Below are 23,711 nucleotides of genomic sequence, written 5' to 3'. Positions count from 1 at the left end.
AGAGGACAGATTTCCAGCAAATTCAGCTGGCATCATACCACAGTGACATCTCTGCCATTCTGTGAGCCAAAGTCATGCTCTCTCCAACAAGGTCATTCCTCAGCCTGGAAGCGGGGCTCTTTTCCAGGGATACTCTATCTCAGCCCTAGAAGTATTAGTTACGTTAAGTCCACAAATTCTGTATTTTCTTTTAGGATGTTCATTACTTCTTACTAACCAATCCCTATCTACTCCAATTCCCAATAAAAGTAGGTGTTTGAAATATTAAATTAAATTGCATTAAATTCTAGAGTAAGCCTTTATTGTTTAAGTGACTGTGTGGTTTCTCTCTCCTGATTGGATCCAAACTGATAATAAAGGACTAAAACCACTGTAAGCCAAACATATTGGAATTTGGGGAAATAACTCAGTTTTGGGTATCTAAGTTCCCTGGATATTATCCAAAGGAATATATATGTCTAATAAGCCACTAGATACTTGAAAACTTTTGAAAGAATTAAGGGTTGGAGACATACTTGAGAGATAGCAGCATATAAATACAAATATTTAGATATAGATGTCAATGAAAGATATGAAAATGGATATCAAAACATCGGAGAAGAGGCTGGGTTTATGTATCAGTGGTAGAGTGCTTGCTTTGCACGTATGAGGCACTGGGTTCAATCCTCAGCACCACATTAAAAAAAACAATAAAATAATTTTTAAAAACCTGGAAAAATGTAAAGAATGAAAATTAAAATAAGGATACATATGCATAATAAACTCATTTTTCTCTTATACATAAACCTAATATCTAAGAAGTTGGCAATTTTAAAATGCCAGCAAAATATACATATAATCACAGAAATAACATTCAATTAAAGGAATTATTTTTTTTTTAAAGAGAGAGTGAGAAAGGAGAGAGAGAGAGAGAGAGAGAGAATTTTTAATATTTATTTTTTAGTTCTCGGCGGACACAACATCTTTGTTGGTATGTGGTGCTGAGGATCGAACCTGGGCCGCACGCATGCCAGGAGAGCGCGCTACCACTTGAGCCACATCCCCAGCCCTAAAGGAATTATTTTGAAAGTTGTACACACTTGGCCTGGTTAAATGCAAATGATAAGTATTAAGATTCATATTTTTTAAGACATGTATTTAGCACTAAGGAAGTCACCAATGAGTTTAGCAAAAAATATTTTTAAAATAGTAAAAGTAACATCCAAATTATAATGGGAGATGTTACAGACAGATAGGAAGAGAGACTCAAAAGTTTTTTAAGAATAGATACAAGCTCAAACTACTCATTTAAAGCAGAGATTTGGAATATGGCTCCATGGTAGAATACCTGTCTAGCATGAAACCCTGGGTTTGGCCTCCAGCATAGGAGGTAGATAGATAGACAGATAAGAGAATAATAATAATAATAATAATAATAATAATAATAATAATGCAAAAGGAAGCCAGTTGCTTGAGGAAAATTCAAAGGAAGGTTTTGTTTTGTTTTCTCCTTGTCTTTTGGAGCAGATGTTTGTTAAGCAAAGAAGTCATCACATCCCCAAGAAAGTTAAGAGGTAGGATACTCAAAAATATGAAAAAGTTCTGATACTGTAAAAGTACTTGCCAAAGACAAATAGAAGGACTAAGGAGGGTATAACAGAGATTAAGAACATTAATTCTATATTTCACACCATTATTGTCTTAAACAAAACACTGGCTTCTAGGGTTTAGTTACCTTGCAAGGATCAAAAACGTCCTTTACCAGCAACTCAGCAATTTTACTTGACACAATTATCAAAGATTTAACAACAAGCACAACAATAATAGCATTGTTTATGTCAACAAAAAAGAAACTGGAAACAATATCCAACACTGGACATCATACAAAGAACACTAAAAAGTGATTAAGAACAAAGAAAATGAACCAAGTGCCATGGTACACATCTGTAATTCCATCTATTTGGGAGAGGGAGGTAGAGAATCACAAGTTTGAAAACAGTCTACTCAACAAAGCAAATTCACATCTCAAGGAAAAAAACCCACGATAATAATAATAATAATAAAAATAATAAAAATGGCATAAAAATAAAAAGTTCACTGAATGAAAAAAAATCAGTACATGCAATATAATGCAATTATTATGTAATATAAAAAGCCCAAAAGAAGGAGACATGAAATATTTTCCAGCTGGGCAAGGTAGTGCACATCTGTTATCCCAGAGACCCAGAGACTCGGAAGGCTGAGGTAGGAACTTTACAAGTATAAATAAAGCCAACCCCAGCAACTTAGTAATATCCTGCCTCAAAAAAAAAAAAAAAAAAAAAAAAAAAAAAGCTGGGCATGTAGCTCAGGGGTAGAACACCTTTGATTCTATCCCTAGTACCACCAAACAACAACAAAAAAGAAATATAAATATAAAATATTAACAGCATTGTCTCTGGAAAACATGATCACAGATGAATTATAGCTCTTCTACCTATATTAATATTGTCCAAAGTTTCTAAAATGAACATAATTTTGCTGCATGTAGAAATTTTTCAAGATACAGTAATCCCTCACCTGTGGTTTTGCTTTCTGCCACTGTAGTTACCCATGGTCAACAAGAAGGAGTGTAGCATAGTAGTTATTTTAAGAGGGACCACGTTTATATGATATGTTTCACTACAAAGTATGATTATAACTGTTCTATTTGATTATTACTTTTTGTTAATCTCTTATTATATGTAATTTAGAGTCTTTTCAGTAGTAAAGTTCTCAAGAACTACAATTTGAGAGGGGAGTGTCAGGACAAAGGATAATGGATTGCATATAGAAAGAAGCAACAGGAACTGCGCAAACAGAATAAAAAGAAAACATAAAGATGACAAACTTTTCATCTAATTAAACTTTTATCTCTAGACTGACCCCCCAAAGTACTCCCCCACCCCCGTACTTACTTACATCCAAGGCAATGCTGGTTTTATAATTACATGAATACTAAAAATATGGGTTTCCTAGTTCATATATTTCACTTTCAAGTATCTATATTCTGTTTAATTACACTAAAGGTTTCTATAAGGCAATGAATGATAATGTCTCAGTATACTATCTTCCTTGAGATTTAATTGTGGTCAGTTACCGGTGAGTTTACTGCCACTTGGAGAAACACAAAAGAATATCTTACTGATATCACACAAGCAGTAAGCCTGAAGGTGAATGCCAAATGCAATGCCAATGTGAAAAAAAATTCTAAATTATATGAAGTAATTTTTAAATATATACAATAAAATCCATAATTAGTTATCTTTAATTACAAATTACAATGAACATAAGACACCTTGATATAAATGTCTAAATAAAGATATTTCATCAAACATGTTTATAATTCAGTATATAAAAAAGGTTTTCTTATACAGCCAGGGTAAAAAAATATTACCTCATTGCTGAGAGCCTCATGCTCAGGAACTACATCTCGATGCTGGTTTTGAGAAACTGATGTACTGACAGAAACAGATATGGTTTTTGGTGAATGGAAGGCACTGATGAGATGACTGAGAGGAACTGTAACCTAGAAAAAGATAAAAGTTCAAATTGAGTAATGTGTTTCTTTTTTAAAATAAAACCATCTCCTTTTCCTTGAAAGGATTTAGGCTATGTTAAAAGTTAAACATATAGTGCATAGCAAAACTGTACACTGAGTTGGGGCGTATACAGCTCAGTGTAAGAGCACTTACCTAGCATGTGTGAGCCCCTGGGTTCCATACCCAGCAACACACAAACACATGCGCCAGCAAACAAAAATATGTCAAAGACAGTATTATTCACTTACTGCTAGTGGGAAGATAATTGGGTCTATTCATTCAGGATACTATTCTTGATATATGAATCAAAAATGTTTTAAATACATATATTTTTTTCCTTATTCCAGCAACGTACCTTCTAGGAATTTATTCTTTTTTTTTAATTGATTATTCAAAACATTACAGAGCTCATGATATATCATCTTTCATACATTAGACTCAATTGGGTTTTGAACTCCCATTTTTACCTCAAATACAGATTGCAGAATCACATCTGTTACATACTCACATTATTGCATAATGGCATATTAGTGACTGTTGTATTCTGCTACCTTTCCTATCCCCTACTATCCCCCCTCCCCTCCCCTCCCCTCCCATTTTCCCTCTCTACCTCCTCTGCTGTTGTTCAATTCTCTCCCCTTTTTCCCCCCTCCCCCTTGCCCCTCATAACCTCTTATAATTTTGTGTATCATTGAAGGTCTCCTACAATTTCCATATGCTTTCCCTTCTCTCTCCCTTTCTCTCCCCCCATTCGTCTGTTTACTGTTATGTCTTTTCCTCATGCTCTTCCTTCCTGTTCTGTTCTTAGTTGCTCTCTTTATATCAAAGAAGACATTTGGCATTTGTTTTTTAGGGCTTGGCTAGCTTCACTTAGCATAATCTGCTCTAATGCCATTCATTTCCCTGCAAATTCTATGATTTTGTCATTTCTTAGTGCTGCATAATACTCCATTGTGTATAGATGCCACATTTTTTTTATCCATTCATCTATTGAAGGGCATCTAGGTTGGTTCCACAGTCTAGCTATTGTGAATTGTGCAGCTATAATCATTGATGTGGCCGTATCCCTATAGTACGCTCTTTTAAGGTCCTCAGGGAATAGTCCGAGAAGGGCGATAGCTGGGTCAAATGGTGGATCCATTCCCAGCTTTCCCAGGAATCTCCATACTGCTTTCCAAATTGGCCTCACCATTTTGCAGTCCCACCAGCAGTATACAAGTGTACCCTTTTCCCCACATCCCCGCCAACACTTATTGTTGTTTGACTTCATAATGGCTGCCAATCTTACTGGAGTGAGATGGTATCTTAGGGTGGTTTTGATTTGCATTTCTCTGACTGCTAGCGATGGTGAGCATTTTTTCATGTACTTGTTGATTGATTGTATGTCCTCCTCTGAGAAGTGTCTCTTCAGGTCCTGGGCCCATTTGTTGATTAGGTTATTTGTTATCTTATTGTTTAATTTTTTGAGTTCTTTGTACATTCTGGATATTAGGGCTCTATCTGAGGTGTGGGGGGTAAAAATTTGTTCCCAGGATGTAGGCTCTCTATTTACCTCTTTTATTGTTTCTCTTGCTGAGAAAAAACTTTTTAGTTTAAGTAAGTCCCATTTGTTGATTCTTGTTATTAACTCTTGGGCTATGGGCTATTAAGGCCATATTCCTATTAAGGAATTTGGAGCCCGACCCCACTATATGTAGATCGGAGCCAACTTTTTCTTCTATCAGACGCAGCGTCTCTGATTTGATATCTAGCTCCTTGATCCATTTTGAGTTAACTTTTGTGGATGGCGAGAGAAAGGGATTCAATTTCATTTTGCTGCATATGGATTTCCAATTTTCCCAGCACCATTTGTTGAAGATGCTATCCTTCCTCCATTGCATGTTTTTAGCCCCTTTATCAAATATAAGATAGTTGTAACTTTGTGGATTAGTCTCTGTGTCCTCTATTCTGTACCATTGGTCCACCTGCCTGTTTTGGTACCAGTACCATGCTGTTTTTGTTACTATTGCTTTGTAGTACAGTTTGAACTCTGGTATTGCTATACCTCCAGATTCACACTTCCTGCTTAGAATTGCTTTTGCTATTCTGGGTCTTTTGTTTTTCCATATGAATTTCATGATTGCTTTACCTATTTCTACAAGAAATGCCGTTGGGATTTTGATTGGCATCGCATTAAACCTGTAGAGAACTTTGGGTAATATCGCCATTTTGATGATGTTAGTTCTGCCTATCCATGAACAGGGTACATTTTTCCATCTTCTGAGATCTTCTTCGATAGGAATTTATTCTTAAGGAAATAATCCAACAAATGCTTGCACATGCAGAGATAAAAAATTTTATCAACACATTTAAAAATAGCGGAAAACTGGAGAAAAGGGAGTAGTAAAATAAATGACACTATACCACAAAATAAAATATTTTACTGACATTCCAACCCAGGGCCTCACACATGCCAGGCAAGTGCTCTACCACTGAGCCAAAACTCCAGCCCCTCCAATGGCTTCTTTTCCAACTTACAGAGTTAAAAAGCCAAAATCCTAACAACTATGACCTATAAAACCTTCCATGGTTTGGCACTTTATTACCTCCTACCCTAATGCTCCCTGCTTTATTCCTTCTGCTCTAGCTCCACTGGCCTCCTTGCTATTCCTGGAAGATACCTAGCAGGATTTTATCTCAAAGCCTTTTCACTGTTTTTATTCCCTCTTGTCCAGTCAGTAATATAGTTTGCTTTCACATTCCCTTCAATTCTTTATTCAAAAATCATCTTTTCAGGAGTCCTGTCTTTAGCCACCCTAATATTTCAATGACCTTTCCTCAAAAATATGTCTTACCCATGTTCTCTATTCTATTTTTTCTTCCTGGTACTTTTCGCTAACACTTTAAATATTTACTTAATTATCTGTATAAAAATCTGTCTCAGAGTATTCACCACACTATTTCCAACACCAGTTTGCTGCCCAACAATTCAACTTTAACACTATCTACCAGGAGGAGTTAAAGAGACCCCATAGGGTAAGGACTCAGTCCCATGACACTGTCTCCACTTCAGATGCCAGTCACAGGGCGTGATCATTTGCTAGAAAGGCTAATAGAACTCAGAAAAAAAAAAAAAAAAAAAACTTTATATTTACCAGTCTCTAAAATAAATGAATAGCCAGATCTATAGCAAGGTCTAAAAGGGTCCCTACTATAGGGACTCTGTCCCCAGTCAGGTGAGACACCCCTCTACATGGATTGTATGCACACATTCACCAACCCAAAATAGGGTGACTTTCCCGGTTCAAGAGTTGCTAATGGAGCTCAGTTTCCAGCCTTACCCTTCCCTCTCCAGAGATGAGGAAATTAAAGTACACTCTCAAACCACTTGGCCTTTCCCTGACTAGTCCCATCCTCAGGCTATTTACAGATTGAAGTCATTTTATTAGCAAAAACACAGATGTGATAAACAAGTTTCCTTGAATTTTAATAACCTCATGAAATCCCAACAATTTTAGAAGCTATGTATCAGGAAGATTACAAAAACTACAAAAGTATTTTTCATTATACCATATTTTATAACCAAATGGCAAAAAATTATTTTCCCTATTTCATTTTTTTCTATTTTTTCTATTTTATTCAATACTATGTAACATCAATACACACAGCGACAGCGTTAAATAAATATTTGTTGAGTAAATGAATAAACAAAATGGGTTCTTAGTATATACCAGGTCTCCTAGTTATCTAGTGTAATCCTCGTAAGAGTCATAAAAAATTGTTACTATTTCACTTCTTGTTAAGGTTTGAATATTTGTCCTCTCTAAAATTCACATTGAAATTTAGTTGTCATTTTAACTGGTTAAGAGGTAGAATCTTCAAAAGGTGTTAGGTTTTCATAGCAGTGGGTTATCTCGTCTTCCTCTCTTTTACATGATGCCTTTCATCGTGTGGTATCTTCTACCATGTTGCCAGATTCTCTGGCACCTTGAAAATGGATGTCCCAGTCTCCAGAACTATGAACCAATAAATTTCTATTCTTTATATAAATCACCTAGTTCAAAGGATTCAGTTTTAGCAGCAGACTAAGATACCTCCTATTTAATAGATGAAGACAACAAAGATTTAGATAGATCAGTGTCATATCCAAGGTCAAACAATTAGTATGAGTCTAACCCAAAGTATCTGATTCAAAATTCCAGTTAAAAGGCTTCTTATTTCAGAGCTATTGATACAGAAATAAATTTATGTTATGATACTGCATGAATAAAGCAAATTGTAAAGTAATATTTTTAAGTATGTATTCCCTTATTAATAAAGAGGGGGAAAGGGGTGGAATTTATTCTAAAATGTGTATCTTGAAATTATGGATGATCTTTATTTTCTTTCAGCATTTTTGGAAGAATATTATTTTTTGAAGTCAGAAACAGTAAGTTCCTTTTAAACTATAGGAATCAAATACAAAAACATATATTATCTGCCTATTTCTTTGAAAAGGCTTGTTTTAGGGATAGGGTGTAAACCAGTGATAGAGCACTTGCCTAGCATGTGGGAGGCCCTGGGTTCAATCCTCAGCATGGAAAAAAAAAAAAAAAAAACAAAAGATTGAGCTGAGTGATTGAGTTCAGCTATGTCTTCCCTATTTCTAACATTTAAATTCAAGTATATTCAACCAACTAAGCAACTAGGAATTCCAAATATGTTTATAATCCTACATAGCATAAATACTTCAGAGTCCTGTATTTGAGCCCAGTTAAGCCAACACCACACAAAATCCTTTCACCAGCTCTAACTACTTCACATAGCACCGATTCTCCATCCAGCCAATCATAAATTCCCTCAAAACCAGGAGTTCTTGATGTGAACTAAGAGTTTAGTTTCAAAAAGTTTAGCACTGTAGGCCAAGTCAGACTCCTCCCCAAATTATCATCTAGGCAAATAGCACCTTCCTGTACTCAGTTGATCAAACCAGAAACATCTCTCTCCATCACCTCTCATGAAATTCTACTCTTTGTTCAAATAAATTCATTCTCTACTTTTACAAGCATTGCCACAACTTTAGTGGAGCAACACCCTTATCCCAAAGTAGTGCAATATAATTCCACTCCTGCCACTTCATATTCTCCATAAGCAAGACAGCAAAGTGATTCATTAAAAAATGAAAATCTAGGCCAGGCACCATGATGCACACCTGTAATCCCAGCGACTCAGAGGCTAAGACAGGAGGATGGCAAGTTCAAATCTAGCCTCAGCAACTTAGGCCCTAAGCAACTCAGTGAGACCCTGTGTCTAAATAAAATACAAACAGTGCTGGGGATGTGGCTCAGAGGTTGAGTGCCTCAGAGTTCAATTTCCCGTACCAAAAAAAAGTGTGTATATACACACACACACACACATATACGGGGGTGTATATATACACACACCCCCGTATATGTATATGTGTGTGTGTGTGTATGTGTGTGATTGTTTTAAAACCTTCAATTGTTCCTTTCAACTGTTTTCACTTAAAATGAAATCCAAACTCCCTAAACTGTCTTAAGGCTTCTCTCCAATCTCATCTCTGGCAATCCTTCCCTTAATCTTTAATGCTCTAGCCACCTAGTCTTATTTTTGTTTCTCTAATCTCGAAATATCTTGTCCACTGTTCACCTGGCTAACTCCCTAATCATCTGTACTTAATATCACTAGTAAGATAAAATTCCATATTTGCTTTGTTCTTCTGCTGCCCAATAACTAACCAACCACTTCATTTTCTATTATTCAGCCAGTACTGCACTCCTACAAAAAAGGAGGGAGAGGAGTTAAACAAAGGAACACAACCATATACTTAAAATAAGAAAGTAAAGGTATCAAAAAAATTTAAATCTGAATGTTCTCAAAAAAAAATTTGTCTGCAAAGCTCTGAGCACTCTCAAAAATTAAAAAAAAAAAAAAGAAAGAAAGAAAAGGAAAAAAGAAATCTATCAAAATGTGGGGCTGAGGCTGTGTAGTTCAGTGGTAGAGCACTTGCCTAGCATCTGTGAGGCACAGGGCTCCATCCTTAGCACCATATAAACATAAACAAAGGTATTCTGTTCATCTATAACTACAATAAATAAATAAACAAATCAATCTATCAAAATGTTACCACTAATGACGTGTACTGAGAGTACAATTTTATTCAATGATTGCAGACAATGGAAAAACTGTTGGTGCTATTATTGGTCTTTTTATATAACTCAAAACATACTACTATCCTTGGTCTTTTTATATAAACATACACATCTCTAAATGTAATTTGAATTTTTGACAACTTTGGAAAAAGTATCCCAGTTCACCTGTTGAATTGGCCTTGTTCAGAAATTAACAGTCATGTTGGTCTAGAAATGTTAAGCTTATTTCTTTTCTCTGTAAAGGGGTAAGATACTGTTATTAAATGTATGGTCTCATCTATGCGGGTGTGATTACAGAAACTAATAAAGTATTCTTTAATGAGAAAAAGTTGCCATCAAAAGAAAAAAAAATTTTTTTGAAGTGAATAAAGGGCAAAACATTGTCACAACTGATTATCTTTCAAAGAGGATCAAAACCCTTTAGAATTTTTCTCCCCCCCTCTGGCTTAACTTTTGTTTCATATGAGGATGAGGCTAAAATCAAAACTTTAACGGCAAATTAACTACACCAAAATTCATAAACTGGACATGATGAATCACCCCTGTAATCCCGGCAACTCGGGAGGGTGAAGCAGAGGAGGAACCAAATTCGAGGCCAGCCTCAACAAATTAGCGAAACACTGAATCAAAATAAATAAATGAAAAAAGGCCTGGGGAAGTAGCTCTTTGGCCAAATGCCTCTGAGTTCAATCCCCAGTACTCAAAGAAAAGAAAGAATACTTATTAGTTTTTTCTGACCAAAAAGAAAAAAAAAAAGTAGTTAGTCAAATTATTATAGAATGTTTGGGTTAAATTCACTTGCAAGGAGAAAAAAAAGAGAGCTCGGAAAGGATGGAAAGAACATTACTTTTACATCCAAGAGAAGATATTTCCCCAACCCCCAGTCCAGAATGTCCGGCCCTGAACAATGCATGACGGGTTCTCTACCAGAAAATTCCACGCAATCAATCCGATAAGCCCCGATCTCCATCACGCTTATACCGCGCCTCTCCCCTCGAACCCCATATGCTTAGCTGTCAGCCCTTCAAGTCTCCGGTCCTACTCTCTTCGTTATCCAATGATCCACTTTCAACCTTGGAACTCTGCGTGGGCTAATCGTTTTCCTCCCTTGGTTCGCTTCCCAGAAACCGATTCCACGAAGGCAACTGGAAAACATCCGCGGGCAGGGCCGCAGAAAAACACGCTGAAAGTAGGGCTCACCTGGGGCTGCACCGTGCTCGTCAGGGAAAACATCTCCGGGCCCTCAGCGACCTCTCCCGCCTGCCGAAACTGTCCTCCGTTCTCGGCCCGGCAGGGAGGCGCTGAGCCCCCTCTTTTTCCCCTCTGTCTCTCCCTTCCTTTGCCCCTTACGCTTCTCAGAAACGGAAAATGGCCTCCCCTTCCTACAGCTGCTACAACAGCAATCTGCCCCGGAAGGCAAGGCGTTAACGCAACAGTACTTCCGGGGCAAATCGGCGCCCCGCCTTTTCAAAGACGTGAGATAGTACCACGTCCTCCGGGCACAGAGCCTCTGGATATTGGCAAGGAACGGAATCCCTTAAGCTGTTTGTAGCGTGGGTTTACCCCACTTTTACAAGGGGGAACAGCATGCACCCTGTTGAACCTTTCTCAGGCTCTCTGTAGCTTCCTTATCCATCGTATTGTTCTGAAGGTTGCTACGAAGGTTTGCGGGGTTTTTTGGCTGCAATAAATCTAAACTTCTTCCTGTTGGTCTTAGCCTCTTTCCGTCAGGCAGATTACATTTTGTGAATAAATTCAGGTAACAGTGTCGGCTACCCGCCTCCTGCACATCCGGTTTCACACGTTCAGTGGCTTCCCTGGCTTCCAAACGTCATCTCGGGCCACTGCTTTCCTGAACAGACCAAACAGGTCGGGAAGGGCGGGGTAAATTGCAGGTCTGGACTAGACCTGGGCAGGTTCCTTGCAGACTCGTTGGGAGGCGGGGAGACATCTTTTCAAATCCCGCGATTCAGATTCAAGTCCCAGTTGTCCCTCTTCTTGTTGGCCAGAGCTATTTGAACCTCCTCCCTCCTAACAAGATGTGTCAGCGGGCCGTGAGTCACCGCCTTCGAAATTTCTGTGCGGAACTCAAAAGTTCCCAGTACCAAGACCTCACGCCCATTGGGCAACTGTACTTAGTTAAGGGAGGTGACAGGGCGGGGCTGCTTTGGACTCGGCGGGACGGCGCGGTGACGTCACGGACAGCGTGCGGTGTGGGCGGAGCCTCACTTTGAACCCAGTTGGCGGGAGTTGCGGCTGGGAAAGGCCGTGGCGCCTGGCCGGCTGTCCTCCTATATCTGAGCTGTCCAGCTATGGAGTCCAACGCCCCGAGCGAAGAGAACGAGGGAGGCGCGGCGACAGGAGAATGTTTGAATAAGATCCCGGTGCCAAGACCGCCCTCCATTGAGGATTTCACCATAATGAAGCCCATTAGCCGCGGCGCCTTCGGGAAAGTGTACCTGGGACAGAAAGGCGGCAAGTTGTATGCAGTGAAGGTAAGAAAGTCGAGGAGTAAAGAAAGGGAAGGCGTGCAGCCGAGCGGCCCTCTATTGTACCTTCTGACTTGGGCAGGCTCCGGGCCTGCTGCAGTAATTAGTCTGGACCGGCTTGCTGAAGCCTGCAGAACCTTGCGAACTGACTTCTGTTTGGATCCCGTCAGGCTTGCGGCCTCTGCCCTACCCTGCCCCGCCCTTCTCTCCACATTCTAGTAGACACTGCCCAGTGAAAATAGCAAAACTTGACCCCCTTCGCCGTAGCCAGTGTCAACAAATGAGAACACTGAAGCCAGAGGAAAAGGGACTTGATTGAGGTGGTCAGTGGGCCTTTAAAGCTACAGCCATGATTCATGCCTAATCCGAATTTGACTCATGTTTCTAAATCCAAAAAGTTTTAAGTAGCTGGTGATGTCTTCTTAGTTTGTTTGCTTTGACATACAGATACGCTGAAATCTTTCTGTCCCAGTTTAATTAATTTGTAGCCACTAATTTAGAGTTTGATCCTAACCAGGAAGAAGCTACATGACTTTCAAATCTGTTATGAAATTGTTAAAATTAGTATTACCTATTCATTTTATGTATCTTCTGGATCCTTTTTACTAATATAGCCTTTACCAGGATGAAGGTTGGAATTTTCATTGTTTGTAATAGTTGTTTTCATTCTATATTTTTTTGATATAGATTATTTGACCTGTTTATACAACCAAAAGGTCTCATTAAACAAATCTCATTTTTTTCTGTTCACACTTTCCACTCTGAGTCTAGGATATATTTCCATTTAAAGAGCAAGATGAAACGTGTGCTAAGTCAATCCTTTTATCCTTAAACCAGTATATGTCATTCTTAAAACCCTTAATATGTATTTGAAGTTATTCTGTCCACTCCCAAGGATTCAGTTTATTCACACTTCAGCACTGAGTGAAGGAGGTAAAGGAAAGGAAAATCCAACGGACTGGATGAAATTTGAATTTCCTGTTAGAAAATGCCAAGTGAATATTTATCACTCATCTCCAAATTATACTTGCCAAATATTAAACAATCTCCTCCACCTACTGTCTAAACTCTGAACCTCCTGTATTCCCTTCTCCATTTAATAACTCTACCATTGCCCTTGTCCTTTGGACTAGAAACCTGAGTCAATTTAACTTTCTTCCACTTCATTTGTGTATCATAACTCCTAATTAATACTCACAATTCTGCCTTTCATTCTTTTTACTAACCTCTCCTTCCATTCCCAAGTTCTAGCAACACCAATTGGACTATCCCCCTAACCTATGTATTTTCTTGCCTTGGAGCTTATATTTATGTTTGTTCTCCTTTAAGTGCTTTTCTTCCACCCTTCTGACTCTTCACCTATCTTATTCTTGTATGAAGGTTCATTTTTGCTCTCCTTCAAACCTTTGATCTTTCAGACTCATCATGTTGAAATTTATTGTTACTTGCCTTATATGTTCCCAAGATTTTTGCTTTTCCTTCTACCGTACATAGTAATCAGTCATTATCAATTGTTCAAATGGAAGCAGCAATTAATTTGTTAAATAAATATTTGGGGATATGGGATACAGTAATGAACAAAGCAAACATGTCCTCACAGAGTTCCCAACCCAGTGGAATGATAGGTGAAATCACGTTATAAAGTTCCTTTGTCAATTTCCTTTAGTTTTCTTAAGGAAAGGCAGTAAGGCTAGAATTTATCATGTATTAATGGATGTATTAAATACTAGGTAAATGCATTTTTCTTGTAATAGTAATGATAATTGATCCCAGTGTGTCTTACTGTTCAGTTCAGAGCTCCAACTTTAATGTAGATCACACTTTTGTTTCTGTGACAATTACCCTGAAATTCAAAAATATAGTTAGTTGTTTTCTGTAAGACAGCATCTGAGACTTTCATTAATTCTAATCATTCTTGCTCAAGTGAGGCAAACAAACTTCCAACATTTTGATTCAGTTCCTATCTGCTAGAGAATCAGAAGTTTAAAATAAATAAAGACACACACACACACATACACATACATACACGGATGTGTATATGTATAGTGCTATTACACTGTATCCAGGTTCCTGGTTATCTGGGGAATAATTAGGAACATTACTATCTTTTGACTTTTTTATAATAACAGAACAGAATCTTTTCTGTAAACATGCAAATCAGTTAGGGAACATTTATTTAATTTTTTTCCTTGTCAAAATGGATGTGATAATTTTGCCATTTAATACCAAGATGAGCAGTTCTATGTTGAAAATAATGGTTTGATGCTGTTTGTTTCACCATCTTACTAGTTTTCTGGTACCATTTCCTGGTGGCAGTGTGAGATGTGAATAATATCTGTTTTTTCTCTCATTTTTATGATGGCAATGTTGGAACCTGAGGACACTTTGTAATAAAAAATAAAATGTTTTTATTGTCATGTGTTCTATTATAGGTTGTCAAAAAAGCAGATATGATCAATAAAAATATGACTCATCAGGTACAAGCTGAGAGAGATGCACTGGCACTAAGCAAAAGTCCTTTCATTGTCCACTTGTATTATTCACTGCAGTCAGCAAACAATGTCTACTTGGTGAGTAAATAGCTTTACATTTTTTCTTCATGGACTCAGCCATCCATATATGAATTCTGGCACTCAAGAGCTTTATGATTTTGGCCAGGTTGCCAGTTGTATTAGAGTTCTCCAGAGAAAAACACCTAATAGGGTGTGTGTGTGTGTGTGTGTGTGTGTGTACATACATAAAAGACACAAAGATTTACTTTAAGCAGTTGGCTCAGAAGACCATGGGGACTGGCAAGTCCAAAATCTGCAAGGTAGGTTGTTAACCTGAAGACCCAAGGAAGGATTGAAGTTGTAGCTCTGGAGGCAGAATCCCCTTTCCTCTGGGGATATCAATCTTTTTTTTCTCTTAAAGGCCTTCAGCTGATAAGGGTTAATCACATCATGGAGGTAATCTCCGTTATCAGAGTCTACTGATTTAGATGTTAATCCTATCCAAAGAATACTTTAGGTCGGTTTTCAAAATTATGTCTAATTTAAGAACTCCTTTGGTACCTGAGAATTTAATCCATCTCTAGTCTTTTAGCAAAACTTCAAGTATTTTAGACTGCTGTCAAATGTGGTATAAAGATTTACTAGGATGGGCAGAAAGTTTGGAAAGTTTTTTTAAATCTCTTCTGGAGATGTGGGGAGTATCTTTTTTTTTTTTTTTTTTTTTTTTTGCATAAAGGACTAATTCAGGAAAAATTACATTTTTTGACAAACCACAACTTTAGTCAATGGTAAAATGTTATCATATTGTAAATACTATAATTCTGCTTTTTCCATTTAACGGTAACCTCATCATTTTCAATGATAACAGAATTTCATTAATAAAATTATGAATTTCATAATTCCTTTAATAAATGGACTATTGATGAATTTGTTTTAGGATTTTCCAACTATTTTATTGTTCAAAACTGGAATGAATTGTAAATTACAGTACTTGGTTATAAAGAACTCCTTTATGTGGGAGATGAGACCTGGTGATTCAAAGGGAAAGGAGTTTGAGTGAGGACACAAATTTGTGTTGGAATTCACCTTCAAAGCCAGGTTAAAGAGAGCCCCTTCAGGAAATAAGATTCGAAGAGATCTTTTTAGAGGGGAGATGGAGATCTTTTTAGAATGATTCATTATCAGAGTCAAAAAGAAAAAATATATACTATGTGTACTAAGAATAGTTTTTGTATTTTTAAAAGTTTGGAAAGAAAAGTATTTTAAAATATATAAAAATTATATGAAGGGCTGAGGCTGTAGCTCAGTGGTAAAGCACTTGCCTAGTACACGTGAGGCACTGGGTTCAATCCTCAGTAACACATAAAAATAAATAAATAAAATAAAGGTATGGTGTCCATCTTAAAAAAAAATAATATGAACTTGCCAGGCACAATGACACGCTTATAATCCCAGGAGGATCGCAAATTGAAAACAAGTCTCCGCAAAAGCCAAGCACTGAACAACTCAGTGAGACCCTGTCTCTAAATAAAATACAAAATAGGGCTGGGGATGTGGCTCAGTAGTCGAATGCCCCTGAGTTTAATCCCAGCTACCCCCAAAAAAATTATATGAAATTTGAAATTCAGAGAGTAAATAAAGTTTTATTAAAACCTAGCCACATTCTTTTGTTTACATGTCATCTATGCCTTCTCTTGCACTACAACAGCAGACTGAAATAGTTGCAATAAAGTCCTGTAAAATCTAAAATATTTACTATTTAGAACTTTACAGACTATAAAGGGAACATTCATTTATGCCGTATCCAAAGAAGGTAAGGGGTTATTTAATCCTTTAGTTCTTCCTGAGGTCCTCTAATACCTTTACAAATACTGTTTCATATGCAGTATGTATGACCCCCTTCCCCAAAGCCATGACTACGGCTATAACATCAATTCTAATTTAGCTCTATGGAAAACCAGGAATTTCCTGAAACCAAGTCCAACAGTGAGTGAAAGAGCAGGTCCAAGAATTGCTCAACTTGGTAGATTTTTTCCAAAGGTTATGTCCTAAAAATAGTAGAAGTAAACAACTATAATATTTTTCTTTCCTTTTTGGGGAGGTGGGGTGGGCAGGGAGTGATTGCTAAAGATGGAACCCAGGACTTGTACATTCTAGATAATACTCCACCACTAGCTACATTCCCACCACTATTTTTACTTATATTTGAAATTTAATCCTATTTATCTGTAAACCTTATCTTGTCTACCTAACTTCACCATGGGTTTAGATCCTTGATACTCCAAATATAGTCCACAGACAAGCAGCATCAGCATCATCTGGAATCTTATTAGAAATGCAGAGGTCTGGGAATGTAGCTTAGTGGTAAAACACTTACCTATAGCATTCATTTTTGAGACCCTGCATTCTATCCCCAGTACTACCAAAAAAAAAAAAAAAAAAAAAAAGGAAGAGAATACAAACCTCTCTCCAAATCTGCATTATATGTCTCATCTGGTAGAAGTAACTGAGAAAGATTCAGCATACTTTGTAATATTTTTGTCAAAAATACATAACCTGGCTGGGCATGGTGGTATATGCCTGTTATCCCAGTGGCTCCAGAGGCTGAGGTAGTTGGATCTTAAGTTCAAAGCCATCCTCAGCAATTTAGTGAGGACCTAAGCAATTTAGCAAGACCCTGCTGAAAAGAATAAAAAGGGCTGGGAATGTGTCTAATTGGTAATGCACCCTTGGGTAAAATTCCTGGTTAAAAAAAAAAAATGTATAACTTGAATCAGATCATGAAGAAATAATCAGATAACCCCAAATTCAAGGAGATCTGTATTCTTAAAAAAATATGTATCATACAAATATTCTTTTAAAATGTTTTTATCCAACAAAAAGAAGGCTGAAAAACTGCCAGATTGAATATAACAACTAAAGCCATGCATGGGCCTGGCTTGAGAATGGAAGTGAGGAAAGATGCTAATAAAAGACAATATTGTAATGGTCAGAGAAGTTTCAGTGTGAATTATATGTTAGATAATAGGATTACATTGGTATGAAATTCATTGAATGTATTATACTCTAAACTGGATATGGTGGCACATGCCTGTAATCCCAGTGGCTCAGGAGGCTGAGGCAGGAGGACCATGAGTTCAAAGCCAGCCTCAGGAAAAAGCAAGGCGCTAAGCAGCTCAGTGAGACCCTATCTCTAAGTAAAATACAAAAAAAAAGGGCTGGGGATGTGGCTCAGTGGTTGAGTGCCCCTGAGTTCAATCCCCAGTACCAAAAAAAAAAAAAAAAAAAAAAAGAGCAGTGTACTCTAGTTACATAATGATATCTTACTAGGAGATACATGATAAGAAATTTAATGGTAACAGGTCATGAGCTTTTCAGCTTTATTCTTGAATTTTTCAGGAAAAAATTTTAAATTACACATTGGCTGGAAGCAGTAGTACATAATGTTTAGTTCCAGCTACTTGGCAGGTTGAGGCAAAAAGATCTCTCTCTTTTTGGTACTGAGGATTGAACCCAGGGGCACTGAGCTACATACCCTGTTCTTTTTTATAGATTTTATTTTGATACACAGCCTTGCTAAATTGCTTAAGGCCTCACTAAATTGCTGAGGCTGGCCTCAAACTTGTGATCTTCCTGCCTCAGCCTCCTGAGTTGTTAGATTACAGGCATGTGCCACCACACCCACCTCAGAAGGATCTCTTGAACCTGGAGTTGGAAGACAAACCCGGACAACATAGCAGGATCCTGTCATTGGGGGGAAAATATATATATATATATATATATATATATATATATATATATATATATATATATAGGCTAGGGTTGTGGCTTAGCGGTAGAGCACTAGCCTAGCAAGTGTGAGGCCCTGGGTTTGATCTTCAGCACCACATAAAAATAAACAAGTGAAATGGAGATATTGTGTCCAACTACAACTAAAAAAATGAATAATTTTTTAAAATATATATATAATACATATTTGGTAATGTTTCCATTGATTTTTTTAAATTAAATGGTTTAAATTTTTAAATTTACATGCATGTATAATAAATAACGCTTATGTTGATTATATTAACTGATTTTAATCTATAAAATATTAATATATAATATACTGAAATTTTATTTTATATACATTATGAAGAAAATTAGAATATCTTCCATATATAACTAGATAAATAATATATGAAAATATTCTAATAGTCTTCGAATTTTTCTGTAAGTCTGGATTTTGTTCAAATTACCCAGTTTAGATTTTAATTAAAAATTATATAGTAACATGTGCAAGCCTGGTGTTAATATATAATGAATGATAATAGGAAAATGTGTTTTAAGTGCTGGTGATATAGCTTAATAGTAGAGCATTTGCCTTTTTATGGAATGCCCTGAGTTCAATCCCTAGCACTGCAAAAAATGTAAAAGGAAAACAAAAAAAGAAAATGTTTTGTTAATAGAATCGTCTTAAAATATATGACTATAATGCTCAAATACTTTATTTTTTAGTTATTTTATTCCACAACATTAAATTTCTTTTTCATAGATAATGGAGTATCTTATTGGTGGAGATGTCAAGTCTCTCCTACATATATATGGTTATTTTGATGAAGAGATGGCTGTGAAATATATTTCTGAAGTAGCATTGGCGCTAGACTACCTTCATAGACATGGAATCATCCACAGGTAAAGATCACCTTTTCTCTAAACTATTATTAAAAATACAGGTAATCAGATTATGTACCAGAGGTTACAATCTCGAGACTGAGGCAGAAGGATTACAAGTTTGAGGCCTGCCTGGGCAACATAATGAAATGTATCTCAAAAGAAAAAAAAAAGTTTGACTCTCAAATATTTGTAGTAACCACCTGCCCGTATTTCCAGGTTATCTTAAGTTGCTACTAAGCAACTCATACGAGTTTACAAATTCCATTAACTCTTGTTTTACCTTCCTATGTTTTTATAGTTTTCAACATGAACATAGATACCATTTTAATATGAGGAATATTGAATCCTTTTCTGTTCCTACCATAACATGCTATATTGTGAACCTTGCTGATTTACACTGTTTTCCTCTGTACAAAGAATGATTATGTGACTCTGCTCTGTTAAAGCATAATTTTACCTCATTTAAAGAGAGAGATGTATTTTGAATGACTTGAGGTTGATTTTATTTAATGAGATTATTTGTATTAATGGATAATGACAAAGATAATCTAGTTACAATCACTTAACATTTTTGTAGATTCAAATAATACGAAAAAGATGTTTTTGCTTTTCAGAGTTGTTTTCTGTACTTTTCAAAACTACCAATGAGTGCCTTTATTGTAAAGGAAATACATTTGCCTCTTCTATAACACTCTCTCTTTCTCTCTCTCTCTTTTTTCACCCTGGACATTCTAACATCAAAACTCCATTTTTTTAAAGTTATCCACTGTGCCTTTTGTATGTGCAGGGATTTGAAACCAGATAATATGCTTATTTCTAATGAGGGTCATATTAAACTGACAGATTTTGGCCTCTCCAAAGTGACTCTGAATAGAGGTAAGAAAAATAACAGGTAAATGTGTCTTTTTAAAAGTTCAATAAAATTTTAGAGACATTAACTTACACTATTTTCTTTGTTCATTTACATCAAATAAAATTGATGGTTATTTATTCTAAAATAGGCTAGAAAAATGTAATAGTGTCTTTTTTTTTCCATAGCAAATGAAAACCTTGGTGGGCAGCTCAGTGGTAGAGTACATTCTAGCATGTGTGAAACCCTGGGTTCAATTCCAAACACCAAAGAAAAAAAAAGATGAAAAATGGGCATGATTCTTCTTCTTCTTCTTCTTCTTCTTTTTTTTTTTTTTTAAGTTATAGATGGACACGATACCTTTAGTTTATTTTTTTATTTTTATGTGATGCTGAGGGTCAAACCCAGGACCTCACACATGCTAGGCAAGTGTTCTACCACTGAACTACAACCCCAGTCGATGTGATTATAGGTCCTTGAAAAGCCTTTGATGTTCAAAAGGAACTCAGAATTTCTGGTCTTCTGAATTTTCTCCCTACTGAAACTGGTCCTTACACTTAAGCATCAATAAAATGACTAAACTATTAAAATATGATGAAGTATTAATAATAGCTGAAAACTAATTCAAATATTTATGGCCATCACTAAGTGATAAACACAGGAGCAAAGAAAATGAACACATAATTCACACATATGTATATATGAGAAAATATGTTCATTTCACTAATAGTGATTTAATAAATGTTAATGTAAAAAATTAACCATCAGAGATGGAGTTGTGGCTCAGCAGTAGAGTACTTGCCTAGCACATTTGTTAACAGGAGCACGTGCAAGGACCTGGGTTCTATCCATGGCACCACATAAAAATAAATAAAATAAAGGTATTGTGTCCAACTACAACTAAAAAAATGAATATTAAAAAAAAAGTTTAACCATCTGTTTTGGGATTGTAGCTCATTGGTGGAGCTCTTGCCTAGCACATGTGAGGCACTGGGTTCGATCCTCAGTACCACGTAAAAATAAAATAAATAAAAATAAAAGTATTGTGTCATTTACAACTAAAAATGTTTTTAAAAAATGAACCATCTTACACTAATAAGTATATATCAAAAAGGAATACTGATGATCTAGTTAATGAGACTACAAAAACTATTTTTTGATGGGCATTATAAATTAGCATAGTGCTTTCTAAAGAAATGCTGTAAATATTTTTTTAAAAATGGTTTTAATTCTTTTTGATCTTATGTTTTAGAATTTATAAGGAAATTATTCAAGAGAACAAAATATATGCAAATAAAATTATTTGTAGCAGCATTGTTTCCAATGGGTAGAAATAAGAAGTCACTTAACTTCATCACAGAAACATGGATAGATGATAGATTGTCATCTTGGAAACATATTGTATTCACTATTAAGAAGCATAGAAGTGGACTGAGGCTATATAGCTCAATGGTAGAGCATTTTCCTATCATGTCTGAGGCTCTGGGTTCAATCCCCAACAACACACATGCACTGCAGAAGGTTAGAAAGATGGAAAGGCATTTTTTAAAAATAAATTAACAGTAACCTGAAATTGAGCTTATGAATTATAAACCCTGGAATTATAACTACTTGAGAATATATGTAATGCTACAATTCTTTTTATAATTTTCAAACAATTGTGAATACCTTACAGTTTTTTGTAGTAGGATGATATTATCAGAAATTTAAATTATTTTTACATCATATGACTCTTGATTTTTTTTAATAAAATATCTTTTAAGATTAATTACTATTACCTATTGGATTTTTCCCCCCCTCTTTGGTTCTGGGATTAAACTCAGGGTCACTTGACCACTGAGCCACATCCCACATCCTCAGCCCTATTTTGTATTTTATTTAGAGACAGGGACTCACTGAGTTGCTTAGCACCTCACCTTGCTGAGGCTGGGTTTGAACTTAAGATCATCCTGTCTCAGCCCTCTGAGCTGCTGGGATTACAGACATGCCACCATGCCTGACACCTATTGGCTTTTATTACTTCATCAGTGTGAGGTATAAATTAAATTTAAGTTCAAAATTTAAGTCTACTTTTTTTAAGTCCTATGCCATATACAGAACGTTAGACTTCTCATACCATTTTTGATATCTAAGAAAATAATATGGTGTTATGTGTCAATGTTTAATTATTTTAAAATAGTGTGTACTGAAACACGTTAGCAATAGAGGTGAATTTCTATCTTGACCTAAGCTTAGATATATTTGTTAACATGAGAGGCCCATATTTGTATTAATTCCTTACTACCTCCTTTTCCAATATTTTATTTACCTAAAGATCGTTTTCTTGCTAGTTGGGTAACACTCATTTTCAGTCAGTGAGTATTCCCTAAAAAGCTAATAGGATTCTGAGTCATTTCACTATGTTATTTTCATTCTGAGTAAGACAGTATTTTATCAACTTTTTAATGATTTCAGTTAATTAACTAGTATTTCTTCTATGGCACCGTAGATGATTCCCTGTACATACATATATAGGGAAAACATATATATATATATGTTGCATAAGCCAGTTTTATAGATAAAATTAATAATGTGGGAGCAAATTTGAGAACACATTATTAACATCTTAGTCGATGACAATGGGAGATTTTAAAGAAATTTCATATACTTTCTTTTGCATACATAGATATCAATATGATGGATATCCTTACAACACCTTCAATGGCTAAACCTAAAGAAGATTATTCAAGAACCCCAGGACAAGTATTATCTCTCATCAGTTCTTTGAGATTTGTAAGTACTTGATAAGAAAAAACTCAACATATACATATATATATATATATATATATATATATATATATATATATATATACCCTTCTGTGATTAAAACTTAAAATTTAATGGGGATGGAGATATAGCTCCGTTGGTAGAGTGCTTGCCTTGCATGCACAAGGCCCTGGGTTCAATCCCCAGCACCAGAAAAAAAAAAAAAGCCTTAAAATTTAAAATCCTTTAAAAAGGAAAAAGATCAAAACAAATTGAAATATCAAGCATGAGGTGGTTTTTACTTTGAAAGTTTGTCTACATAGATGGTATAAGTCTATACACTTCAGTGATGTTTTTGTGAAGACGACTCTTAATGTTTCTTTAATTTTCTCTTTTTAATAGTTCACACCAGTTGCAGAAAAAAATCAAGACTCTATAGATAACATTTCAACTCATCTATCTGAAACAACACAATTTTCTCAAGGATTAATTTGTCCTATGTCTATAGATCAAAAGGAGGCTAATCCTTATTCTAGCAAACTACTAAAATCATGTGAGTATAAAAGAAAAGATACTTTACTCCATTCAGTGTCTCTTAAAAAACAAAAATATTTCCAATGTTTCAATTTCTAATATCAATTTAATAATTTAAAATGTAAATATTTCGATTGTCCTGTATTTCATAAATGTCTTTGCTGATAGGGATTGCAATGATTTTTAAGTTGACAATAAAATGTCTAGCTAATGAGATATCCTTCAGTGACCTATGGTAGTGGTCAATTTCACTAAACTGGGTCTGTGGAAATCTT

General features: G+C 35.9%; 2 protein-coding genes across 7 annotated transcripts in view; one reads left to right on the top strand and one right to left on the bottom strand.

Annotated features, from left to right (window-relative positions):
- Window positions 1-11,072, bottom strand: part of YME1L1 (YME1 like 1 ATPase) — a 47,600-nt gene extending 36,528 nt beyond the window's left edge. Inside the window, exons 1-2 of the mRNA XM_081300572.1 lie at window positions 10,871-11,072; window positions 3,395-3,526 (exon numbers count right to left, since the gene is read on the bottom strand). Coding sequence (XP_081156698.1) covers window positions 3,395-3,526; window positions 10,871-10,903 — 165 coding nt within the window. The 5' untranslated portion in view covers window positions 10,904-11,072. The remainder of the gene's footprint in view (window positions 1-3,394; window positions 3,527-10,870) is intronic.
- An 822-nt stretch (window positions 11,073-11,894) lies between these two features.
- The window catches only part of MASTL (microtubule associated serine/threonine kinase like), a gene marked incomplete at its 3' end in the record, with an annotated part of 29,988 nt that continues 18,171 nt past the window's right edge, over window positions 11,895-23,711 (top strand). For all 6 annotated transcript variants that reach the window (XM_081300148.1, XM_081300149.1, XM_081300145.1 and 3 more), the window contains exons 1-6: window positions 11,895-12,165; window positions 14,592-14,729; window positions 19,186-19,325; window positions 20,095-20,183; window positions 22,823-22,929; window positions 23,305-23,455. In XM_081300148.1, coding sequence (XP_081156274.1) covers window positions 11,983-12,165; window positions 14,592-14,729; window positions 19,186-19,325; window positions 20,095-20,183; window positions 22,823-22,929; window positions 23,305-23,455 — 808 coding nt within the window. In that variant the 5' untranslated portion in view covers window positions 11,895-11,982. The remainder of the gene's footprint in view (window positions 12,166-14,591; window positions 14,730-19,185; window positions 19,326-20,094; window positions 20,184-22,822; window positions 22,930-23,304; window positions 23,456-23,711) is intronic.

Source organism: Spermophilus citellus, assembly GCF_964194105.1.
Source record: "Spermophilus citellus genome assembly, chromosome: 6".
In the NCBI taxonomy this organism is placed as follows: domain Eukaryota; kingdom Metazoa; phylum Chordata; class Mammalia; order Rodentia; family Sciuridae; genus Spermophilus; species Spermophilus citellus.
The sequence above is the reverse complement of the archived record's forward strand: the minus strand, read 5'-3'. Positions and strand labels throughout refer to the sequence as shown.